This window comes from Neoarius graeffei, chromosome 25 (genome assembly GCF_027579695.1).
Source record: "Neoarius graeffei isolate fNeoGra1 chromosome 25, fNeoGra1.pri, whole genome shotgun sequence".
Classification (NCBI taxonomy): domain Eukaryota; kingdom Metazoa; phylum Chordata; class Actinopteri; order Siluriformes; family Ariidae; genus Neoarius; species Neoarius graeffei.
In genome coordinates, this window is record NC_083593.1 from 57,331,039 (window position 1) to 57,343,103 (window position 12,065).

At 37.7% G+C, this 12,065-nt stretch overlaps 1 protein-coding gene across 2 annotated transcripts in view; it reads left to right on the forward strand.

The window, feature by feature from the left end:
• The window catches only part of sh2d3ca (SH2 domain containing 3Ca), a 70,911-nt gene extending 64,589 nt beyond the window's left edge, over positions 1-6,322 (forward strand). For both annotated transcript variants that reach the window (XM_060908938.1, XM_060908939.1), the window contains exons 11-12: positions 2,201-2,407; positions 3,364-6,322. In XM_060908938.1, coding sequence (XP_060764921.1) covers positions 2,201-2,407; positions 3,364-3,539 — 383 coding nt within the window. In that variant the 3' untranslated portion in view covers positions 3,540-6,322. The remainder of the gene's footprint in view (positions 1-2,200; positions 2,408-3,363) is intronic.
• The last annotated feature ends 5,743 nt before the right edge of the window (positions 6,323-12,065 follow it).

Below are 12,065 nucleotides of genomic sequence, written 5' to 3' on the forward strand. Positions count from 1 at the left end.
CAAGTCGCCAGGTCATCACAGGGCTGACACATAGACACAGACAACCATTCACACTCACATTCACACCTACGCTCAATTTAGAGTCACCAGTTAACCTAACCTGCATGTCTTTGGACTGTGGGGGAAACCGGAGCACCCGGAGGAAACCCACGCGGACACGGGGAGAACATGCAAACTCCCACAGAAAGGCCCTCGCCGGCCACGGGGCTCGAACCCGGACCTTCTTGCTGTGAAGCAACAGCACTAGCCACTACACCACCGTGCTGCCCACGTCATGTCCAACTCCTTTTCTTTAAATTAGTTTATACTTCAGGTTTTACTTAATGAAGATTTAACTTTATTTCCTCCAGAAGTTTTGAATTTGGATGAGTCTAACTCTTAAAACTCCAGATCAGGTAATGCATTAGAACACACATAAACCATAATGGGGCTTTGGATTATTTCTGTTTATTGTTACAGTTAAAGTTTGAGTTTTATCAGGGGCGTGGCCATCATTTTAGAAGTGAGGGGGACAAATTGTTCAGAGGTCTACTGAGTGATTTATCATCCTCTCGCATTCAATTGCACCTCTTCTTAGCAGCTAAAGAACCACATAACCACAAACAGCACAGCACCAGGGAACAGACTTTAGTTCTTTAAAATGATATACTATCAAAATCTAAAGTCTAAATCTATAAAATAAAATTTATAAATAGAATTAAGAATAGTAGTAGTGACATAGCTAGTTATATTCTCTTCTCACCTGTGACCCTGCATAATCATCCCTGTTGGTCTCTGGTCCAGTGTCTCCTCTCTCACCCTGCTCTTTCTATTGTGGCAATAAAGATTAAAAAATATGTGGAAAGCAACATTTTGAAATAGAATTAGGAATACCGTAATAATAATCAGCAAATTCATGTACTTTAAACTTTAACTACCACAAAAATAAGTTAAATCTTTACAAAAATAACAGTCAAAGGAACACAAATACATTTATATTCTTATTTTTTACCCAGAAGTGAGTAATCTTAGAGTAGCCAAAATAGTAATGTTACTCAAGTAAGAGTATTGTTACTTTAGAATAATATTACTCAAGTAAAAGTAAAACGTATTTTGCAACAAAACAACTCTTAAGAGTACAATTTATCCAAGAAGTTACTCAAGTAAATGTAACGGAGTAAATGTAACTAGTTATTACCGCCTCTAAGTTAGCTAGCTAGCTTAACTAACTAAATTGACATCTATTTGTCATCTTTTAGCTAAACATTATCTCCATTCAACAGCATTACTCAACTTACACGGTTCGTTTGGAAAAAACTGTCTAAAGTCTTTAGCCTCTTGGCTGGTTTGCTGAACATACAGAAGCGCTGCCCAGATCTGAATCACACCAAAGATACTCATACAATATTTTCTAAAGCGTCTCTGATCACACACGACAGCGGTGTTTTATTTTTAAACATATTTGTAATTTCTTTACAGCTTTATAAAAAATATTTTTCTCCTTCACTGTAATATTTTTATTTTTCTAGACATAGTTTTTTTTTAAGTATCATTGAGGGGAGAAAATGGAAAGATGATGTTATTATAACAGCTACACAGGAAACTTGCCTGAGTAAAATTTACTCAAACTGAAGAAAATTTACTCGACGCCAGATAACATTTGGTCCCTTTCTACAGAGTCAGTGTTACTCTTTTGAAAGAGCTGATTTTCCTCCAAATTTTACTCTCTAAACTCAAAATAGAGCAAAATTAACTATTTTTGAGGAAAATACTTTTAACTTTGGGAATTTTTTTTTCCTGTGTTCAGGTGTAAAGTCACTTTATATTCACTTACACTGCAATTTTCTGAAATGTTTCACTTTCTAGAAATAACTGAATGAACACTTTTTATTTTACCGTACAATTCAGTGTTTAATAAAGTAACGCTGGATGCAGCCAAATAGTTAAATATGATCGCATGACCCTGATGATGCAGTCATCTGGGTTTGTAGACAAACTCATCCATCCTGTGTTAATTTAATTACTTTTTGGATGTGAGACTTCTGTCACGAAGGAAACGTGTCAAAAAAAAATTACTACAGAGTCATGTAGAGAAATGAATCCCGTCTGAATAGGGCTGTATGTTTTTGTGGATAATCTTTCATCTTTATATTGCAATCGTATTAAAACTGTTTTTGTCATATGACCTGTGTGTGTGTGTGTGTGTGTGTTCGTATCTCAGAGAGCTCTGTACTGTCCAGTACGTCTTTCCCACACGTGGTGCCCGTGCTGTGTCTTTTGGAAAAGGGCGTGACTGTGGGGGAGGGGTCAGAGCCGTGGGATACTTCAGAATGTGGAGTGGACGTGGTCATGAACCACCTAGAGGCGGCACGCAGCATTGCACACCATGGAGGCCTGTACCGCACCAACGCCGAGAGCAAGCTCCACGGTACGCGTTAGGGTTTAGACTAGAGTTTTATTTAAATCTATTAATTCACGCAATGCCATGTTCCTATAAACAGCACACACACACACACACACACACACACACACACACACACACACACACACACCATGCCCATCTAGTAGAGCTCAATCAATTAATTCATTTTTATTTCATTTTAATCACATTTTATGTAAAATCAATATTTTAATTCTTAATTTTGTTTACTTTTTTAAAAAAATCACATCTGTATTAATATGTTTAATTATCTTGATTTTTTTATACTGAAAATATTTACAAAAATGTGAAAAAAATACATTTAAAATATTTTTTAAAAATATTTTTCCATTAAGAAAACATTTATTATTTACAAAGCCTTCCTCATCCCATATTGACTTTAGGGTAACACAGTAAAATAATTATTAAAACATTTTTTACTTCTATAAATATGCATAAATTAGTATTATTAATTATTCATGAACAAATATGTAGTAATAATAAGTCATCTTCAGATCATCATCTTCTTGATTGTTAAATCAAGAAATTCCAGGTTTTTCCCAATTTTCCTGGAGTTTAATGAAGCTGTGAATGGTTTTGTTAAACTTTGAATTATCATAATGATATGTACACATTTTTTATATTCGAGATATGAATTTAATTTCTGTTGCTAAAAGTTTTAATTATTTTAAAGCTATATTAGGTAACAATTGATTAAATAATGAGTTAAAGTGTTAATAGGTAACATGGGGGGAAATGTGATTTGCTGAAAGGTAATGCTATAAATTTACATAGTTTCTTTATTTCAAGTTTATAAATGTATAATAGCTCCGCCTCCAGATGGAATAGTAATATAGCCACACCCATTTCCTTAAAAGGCTACTCGGAAGGCAAACAAAGAATACAGAATTGATACAGGGAGAAAAACAAAGACTTTCACTTAAGTGTGTGTGTGTGTGTTGCAGATTTCCAGGAGAGAGAGGACGTGTCGGAGATCTTCTGCACAGAATTCCAGATGAGGCTGCTCTGGGGAAGCCGAGGTTCCGAGGGCAGTCAGAGTGAACGCTACGAGAAGTTCGACAAAGTCCTCACGGCGCTTTCGCACAAGCTGGAGCCTCCTGTACGCCACAGCGAGCTCTAGCACCACCCGCCACCCCCGTCTGGCACATTGGTAGTGTCCGAACCTTGCTGTCTGTCCCACCTTTGGCAGAGACCTTTATAAAGACAGAGGAAATGGAACAAATCAAATCCAACCTGCGAATAAGGCACAAAAGGGGGCGTGGTTTATCCAGACGGGATGGCGCCTCGTTTCATACGGAACGCAGAACTTCAGCAGGGGCGGAGTTTAAAATCCTGACACCAAAATCTCTTTTCTGACTTTGGAGATGAGGGATTGAGAAACATCTCCGTGTGCATGATCATCACTCCATCGCCCCGGGACACTCAGAGAGACATCACTCAGTCGCTCATCCAACATATAAATGTCTGTTGCCAAATCTCAGTCACCACTTCCTTCACAAAAATCTCATTTGTATACATTTTATTATTATTTTTATGGGTTTATTTTGACTTCTGCGTACAAGGAGCAATATGTGGCAACCGACGCACACTCAGTAGCCAAAGCTGTGGAGATGGTGGAGATCTCAGCATGGCCTGTGGGTGAGTGTGTAGAGTGGGTTCACACCCTGGACCTCATCCTGGTTCCTGCTGGAGATCTCACCACAAAAAATAAAAAAAGACGGGTTCCTGTTGGTGATCTCTTGATGATCTCAGCCTGGTTCCTGGTCCTTGTTGGTGATCTTGAGAAAGATCTCACCCTGGTTCTGGATCTGTTGAGGATCTCTTTGGAAGAGTTTAGCCTTCATCCTGGTCACTATTAAAGATCTGTTGAAGAACAAAAACTCCTGGGAGCCATTTTACAATGGTTCCTGTTGAAGATCTCACTCTGGTTTCCATCAAATATCTGTTGAAGATCTCACCTCTCAACGTAGGTCCTGTTAAAGATCTCACCCTGGTTCCAGTTGAAGTTCTCACCACAAATCTTATTCAAGATCTGTTGGGAAAAGATCTCACCCTTTTAGTTCCTCTCAAAGATCACATCAGGATCTCACTCTGGTTCCTGCCGAAGATTTGTTGAAGAGCTTTCTCTCTCTCTCTCTCTCTCTCTCTCTCTCTCTCTCTCTCTCTCTCTCTCGCTATCTCTGATTCCTGTTAAAGCTTCTCCCCAGATTCCTTTTAAAGATCTCACTCTCAGTGGCGCTCATTGAAGCTCCTCTCTGAAGATCTCCTGTGTGGACTGATACTCTGACGTGGACGTTCTGCATGTTGCTCCTTTCCTCCTGTCACGGCTTTACCGAGTGTGAAGGCTGGAGAGAAACTGTGAAGAGTGTAAAGAGATGTGTGTTTGAGTATGTTTTCATTTTCTCCATTTTACAGAAGTGTGTGTGTGTGTGTGTGTGTGTGTGTGTGTGTGTGTGTGTGTGTGTGTGTGTGTGTGTGTGTGTGTGAGGTCTTCAGGTTAAAGTCCAGTGTAATAACTGGACTGTGTGAATTTCCTTTGTGCTCTATTTTGGACGTTATAATAATAATTTAATTTATATTCATGGACGGTTTTAATTTCTCTGCTCCGTCTCAGCGCATGTGCCACACTGCAACCCTGAAATAAACATAACCTAAAAAAATTAGACTTTTTTTAAACAAATAAACAGTCTTTGTTTAGTGAGTGAAAGAACCGCTGTTCGCTCTCCTTATTTTTATTTCTTCACTTTAAAAGCCAGCAGTGTTCAGGTGAATCCGACTCCATGTGATTTTACCTACTGTAATTCTCTTTCCTGATATTATTATAGTCTTATTTCCCCAGCTGATGATGATAAATACAAATGCATTTCATTCTTTATTTCTTGAATTCTTGATTTCTCAGTAGCGCTCAGATCACCACCATTAACCATCTGTTTATTGAACTTTATTCCCAGGGGATTAAAACACATTGTGGAGGCTCTATTTCAGGTAATTTTTTTATAAAAAGGAAAAAAAAAAAGAAGCAATTTGAGATCTGAAGGTGGAGGAACGGAGGCTCTGTATGCAATTCCACTTCCAGCCAGAAGAGGGCTCTGTACAGCAAGCAAAAAAAAAAATTCAAGGGGGAAAAAACTAGACAGAGCAAAAGAGGCAGGAGAATTTGCACCAACATGGATTAAAAAAAGTTTATTTTAAAAAAAAGGGGAAAAGGTTGAATTTTTTAAACCTAATACATCTCATATAAATAAATCTTGTAAAATGAAATTCTCACAGATGCTGCAGAAGAAACTGGAGTAAAAAAATAAAAAATAAAATTACAATAATGGAATATGAGTGTGAATGGTTGTGTGTCTCTGTGTGTCAACCTTGTGATGATCTGGTGACTTGTCCAGGGTGAACCCCGCCTCTCACCCATACTCAGCTGGGATAGGATCCAGCTCACATGCGACCCTGTAGAACAGGATAAGCGGCTACAGATAATGGATGGATGGATGGATTAAAACAATGTTTAAAAAAAACAACAGAAAATAACCAACATTAGAAAGTTGTCATGAATATATTTCATATTTTACACAGGACCAGATTTATCACTTAGGGTTTAGTTTAACTGAATACCATGAAGGCGTAAACACTTTTTCATAAACTCCAGGATAAATTCAGTCCATGTTGGTGCAAACTCACACTCAGAGTCATTTTTAAATATTTTTGGAGTGTTCTCCTGTCCAGGTTTGACTGACCTGATCTTTATTTTGTGGTGTAAATAGAGGACGGGACTCTGATGGACTGAAAACATGTTTAAAGCTGTTTTTTTTTTTTTTTGCGTCTTCTTTCTTATGTGCTGTACATATGAGTGTGTGACATGTTTCTCAATCTTTTTTCCAGGAAATAAAAATACAGTAAGCTTGAGTCCATGAGTGAGTTTCTTTTCTTTCAGTTGTCGTTCAAAACTATATCTGACATTTTTAATTTATTAAATTATTAGAATTATTTTATACCTTTTTAATTTTTATTTTTACTTGTCCTGCAGAATAAATATTTGTCTGATGATTTAGGGTTTTTTGTTTGTTTGTTTGTAAATTGAGTGTAGAATAAGAATAACCTTATTCACAACACATACACTTGTGAAATTCTTCTCTGCATTTAACCCATCTGAAGCAGTGAACACACACACGTGAGTAGTGAGCGCGCACACACACACACACACACCCAGAGCAGTGGGCAGCTATGCTACAGCGCCCGGGGAGCAGTTGGGGGTTCAGTGCCTCGCTCAAGGGCACTTCAGCCCAACCTCAGCCCAAGGCCGCCCCCATGTTAACCTCACCGCATGTCTTTGGACTGCGGAGGAAACCGGAGCACCCGGAGGAAACCCACACAGACACGGGGAGAGAACATGCAAACTCCACACAAACTCCCCGTCGGCCGCTGGGCTCGAACCCAGAACCTTCTTGCTGTGAGGCGACAGTGATAACCACTACATCACCGTGCCGCCCTAAAGTGTGTTCACTGAGATGGAAAAATCCATGGGTTTATTATATGAACTATTTAAATGTTAGGCTCATTATTTGAAGAAGAAGAAGAAGAAGAGGTTTTTTTTTTATTCCTGAATTTTCCACCAGCTGAACACGTTGCGATCATTATTTGGAGTCTGACTCGGCTGAAACCAGTTTAATTCTAAATGATGTGTTGTTGTTTTTTAATCTCAACACAAAGAAACCATCATTTATGTCTTTTACCAACACAGATGAATTTTCATGAACAGTTTAATTTTATTTCATTCTAGTTATAACTATAAAACTTCAATCATAAATATACCAAAAATAATATTTAAATGTTAATGTTATAGTCATGTAGTTGAGCAATGCATGAGAATGAACTTTTCCTACCTGAAAATGAAACCCCTGTCACATGCAGCTCATAGATGGATGGAGGGATGGATGGATAGCTCTTATTAACCACTCAAGAGGAAACCTGGGGAAGTTTTACAGTCATCATAATATAAATCTAAAAATTTATTTCTGTAATTTCTTAGTTTGACCAGCAGGTGGAGACATCAGCCAACAGGAATACACGGTGTGAAATAAATAAATAAATTAACACCTGCTCAGGTGAAAATAAATAGCTTTATAGCCATAAAAGTTAGTCAGGCTGTAATTGTTTGCAATTACTGTACACTTTCTGTTAAATCTGACAGATTTTACTTGAAGAAACCTTTTGCTAAGTGTTAAATATTTATTATGTTAGCATCCTTAGCAACATTTTTAGCTAACTAGCGTTAACCCAAACATCAGAATAACCAGGAGCGGAAAATACTTCAGTACTTCATTATTCTACTAAGGTACTTAAGTTTGTACTGTATTTTACTCAAGTGTTATTTAAATTTAATACTTTTAAAATTTTCAAGTAAATTTACAAGAGAAAAAGTCCTTATTTTGGTATTTTTATTTATATTTCTCTCGCTGAGCTGCTATGAAGAGAGAGAGAGAGAGAGAGAGAGAGAGAGAGAGAGAGAGAGAGAGTGTGTGTGTGTGTGTGTGTGTGTGTGTGTGTGTGTGTGTGTGTGTAATAAAAATATTGGCTGGGTTGGTTTTTTTGGGTTTTTTTGGTGGTCTATCAGATATATTCCATTCAGCTAGCATGATATTGAACAAGCCGAAGACGAGTTCAGTATACTAGCTGAATGGAATATATCTGATAGACCACTCAAAGCCAGCCAATATTATTTAAATATGTCGCTAAGAACGCGATGTTGATTGGTGATTTTTCTCATGAGGTTTGTTTTGTTGTTGATGTCACTTTAACCTTCAGTTCAACACTTTAATGTCATTAAACCAGAGCTAAAGAGCAAGTCTGAGTCTAGACATCTGATTCAGCAAAATATTTAATTAGATAGATAGATAGATAGATAGATAGATAGATAGATAGATAGATAGATAGATAGATAGATAGATAGATAGATAGATAGATCAGTTAAAATATTTACTTTTACAGTTTTTTAATAAATATTGATATGTGTAATCGAGTCAGACTTTGATTTCATCCCCATACTTTTGTTTACATCCAGTTTCTCTTTACAGTTAATCCACTAACCAGATTATTAATTACAGGAAAGTTTATGAATGATGCACTAAAGCTGCTCAGTAACTTTAATAATAAATACTAACAATACACTCACTGGCCACTTTATTAGGAACACCCATACATCCACCATACATTCCCACGTGATTTCTTTCCTCAAAATCTATTTATTTTCATATGTAGGGTGAAAGAGTAATTATTTATGACATGTGCTCACATGTTGTTCACATCAGGTTTATACATTCAGCAAGACACAAACTTTTGAAAGAGTGAAGTCAAGAGTGATTTCACAGAGGCCATGATGTCATCTGTGTGTGTGTGTGTGTGTGTGTGTGTGTGTGTGTGTGTGTGTGTGTGTGTGTGTGTGTGTGTGTGTGTGTGTGTGTGTGTGTGTGAGACAGCTGTGTGTGTAGACAGCAGCTGAGTGCCAGCCAGAGACAGGACATACTGACACCACTGACACACTCATCCACACTGTGTGCTCCGGAGGCTGGCACACACTGTCCCCGACAGAGCGTCCTCTCCACCGAGGACTGTCCTGTCCCATAAATAACGTCACACTGAGACATTTCAGGGAAAAAAAACTACAGCTGATGTGTAAATCATAATAGTGGACATCAATATGATGTTATTAAATTATTGTACATATATTACATGTATACTGTCATACTTCAAAAGCAGTTTTTATACATCACACTATTTTGGTTTGCAAACAAACCACCTAATTATATATATAATATATATACAGTTCTGTGCAAAAGTCTTAGGCACATGTAAAGAAATGCTGTCGACCAAAAACAGCTTTTAAAAAATAATGAAATGTTTCAACATAAAAATACTATAAACAGTAATCAGTGAGCCATAATAAATGAAACAAAGTCAGTATTTGGTGTGAGACAACCCTTTGCTTTAAAAATATATATATATAAATCCGTCTGAGGTCCAGTGAGGTCAGTTTTATGCGGAAATGATCTGTAGGTTTTACTGAGCATCTTACAGAACCAGCCACAGTTCTTCTGGACACTTTGACTGTCACACTCGCTTCTTCATTTTACACCAAAACCCAGCAGCCTTCATTATGTTTCCTTTTTTAATCTGAAAAGTGCTCTCTTATGGAATATGCTGCACAAACATTTTTTTCTGTAACATTTAATTTTGTGCTAAAAAAAAAAAAAACTACGGTTTGGACTCTAAAATGAATGTAGAAGTCATAAAATAGAAATCTGTAACAAAGTTTGTATGGAAAAAATAGGGGGCTAAGACTTTTGCACAGTGCTGTAGATATTATATTTAATTACTCTTCAAAAAAAGTCACAATTTTCAGAATTCAGTTTAAATGTTGTCAAATTACTAGCTTCCATTCTGTGGGTAAATATTTTCTTTTTTCAAGAAATTAAAAAAATATTGGAAATCATATGTGATATAAAAGTATTGAAACAATATTTATCATGATGATGATATGGCGATATTGTGCCATGCAGTGTTTACAATAAACACAGGATCCAGTCGATTCCCCTGGAGACTGAGGTAGAGGGTGTGGCCTAAAGTCTGAAGGCGGAGCTTATATGTTAGAAATGCTTGATGATGTAGGCGTGCAGTCTACACACTGCTAAATGTGCTGCTGTAAGCTTCCATTACTTGTTCACAACTTTAGCCTTGTGTTATTTGTGCAAAAATATAAGAGCAATCTTCAGTCACTCATCTTAACTAATTAACTACATTTGATGTCAGTAGAAAATTCTGTAAACGTTATTTTTCACTGTGAAGGTTTTTTTTCTCTTGAAATTTTCATCACACACACAAATTAAAATGGACACAAAAGCCCTATGGCACTTTGTCACTTCCGTGTCCTGGATAAGTGTGTCTGTGTGTGTGTGTGTGTGTGTGTGGTGGCTCCTCGTTTGACTCTCCCGGGCCCCTCGATCCTCCTCACGCTCCACATTAGCACATGAATGGCTGACTGCAATGGGCCAGCGCAGCTACGGACCCCAACAGAAGGCACTGGATTTGCAATTCAATATTCAGTCTGCTCAACCCTCAGTCCGGACAGAGCCCAGGAGAGAGGGGGGTCTCTTAAATAATCATTTAAAACCTAATTATAGCTATTTATTAATTCATGAAGGTACAAAAACACTGAAACATAACATCTACATTTATCTGCCATGTGTAACATTAATCATGCTGTTAAATACCCAGATATACTGTATAAAATATATGGACGATATTGCACGGTTGTGCGAAGATATGAAGTTTATCTTCCAGTAGTGAACATATTCATGAGTGAATGAAGAGAAGGAGTGATATGTTCAGGGGCGGAGCTAAGGGGTGGCCATGGGGGCATGGCCACCCCAGGGCACGCCTTGGCCCCACCCTGGCCACCCCAGGGCCAGACAATAAAATTTATAAAACCGATATGTCCCACGAAATGTTAGTTCCGCCCGCTGGATTTTTGTTCCGCCTATTTGGTTTCTGCGGGGATGCATATTACCGTAACAAACATTTTGCACGTTCAAGCAGCAGGTGGTATCAGATAGTCATGCTCTAGTCTGACAACACAACAACCTACGAACTACGTGAACGTGCAATTAATTTGGGATGTAAGTTATTCATATCTTATACTCTCTTCAAGTTTTCTCACTTTGTAGACATACAGTTACAATTCTGTCCTCAGACAATTCAGAGTTTCCAGAAATCTCCCGAGTTTCCAGAAATCTCCAGTCTGCCCGGGGTTTTCGAAAGTATCTGTTTTCAGTGACTGAAACCTTCGTTTACATGCAACCGTATAGATAAATATGCATCTTTATACAGTACGTAGATATCCGGCTACAGTGGGATTTGTGCTGTGTGTGTGCACACATAGATACTAGATAGATAGAAAGCAAAACATCTGTGGTTTTCGATTGTACGACTCAAAAGAGAAAATTACGTCGGCAAGTTAGCTGTCTGTGAATCACTTTGCTCACTCTAACCGCAGAATACAACTTTTAATGTTTGTCTGTTACATGAAAATATAGAGATGTTGTGTGTTACTGGTGGGAGAACACATGATTAATAATTGTCACACTCATACATACACAACACTCATGCATTCTCTCAACACACACACACACACACACACACACACACACACACACACACACACACACACACACACTCTCCCCCTACCCCTCTCATGCACCACATTTCTATATTTACATGTAACACACTCACTCATACACAACACTTATGCACTCTCTTAACACACAGTCTATCTCACTCTCACACATACAATTTGTGCACTACATTTCTATATTTACATGTAACATTCATACACTCTCAACACAGACACACAACTCATGCACTAAATTTTTATATTTAAATGTAACACTCGTACTGTCTTAACTCTCTCTCTCTCTCTCTCTCTCTCTCTCTCATTCATATATGAACACATACTTCACTCTCAACACACACTATGTCTTTCTCTCACTCACTATAAGATACAACTCATGCACTCTCAACACACACCCTCTCTTACTGTACACACACACCACTCATGCATGATGCACTACATTTCTAATATTTACATGTAACACAC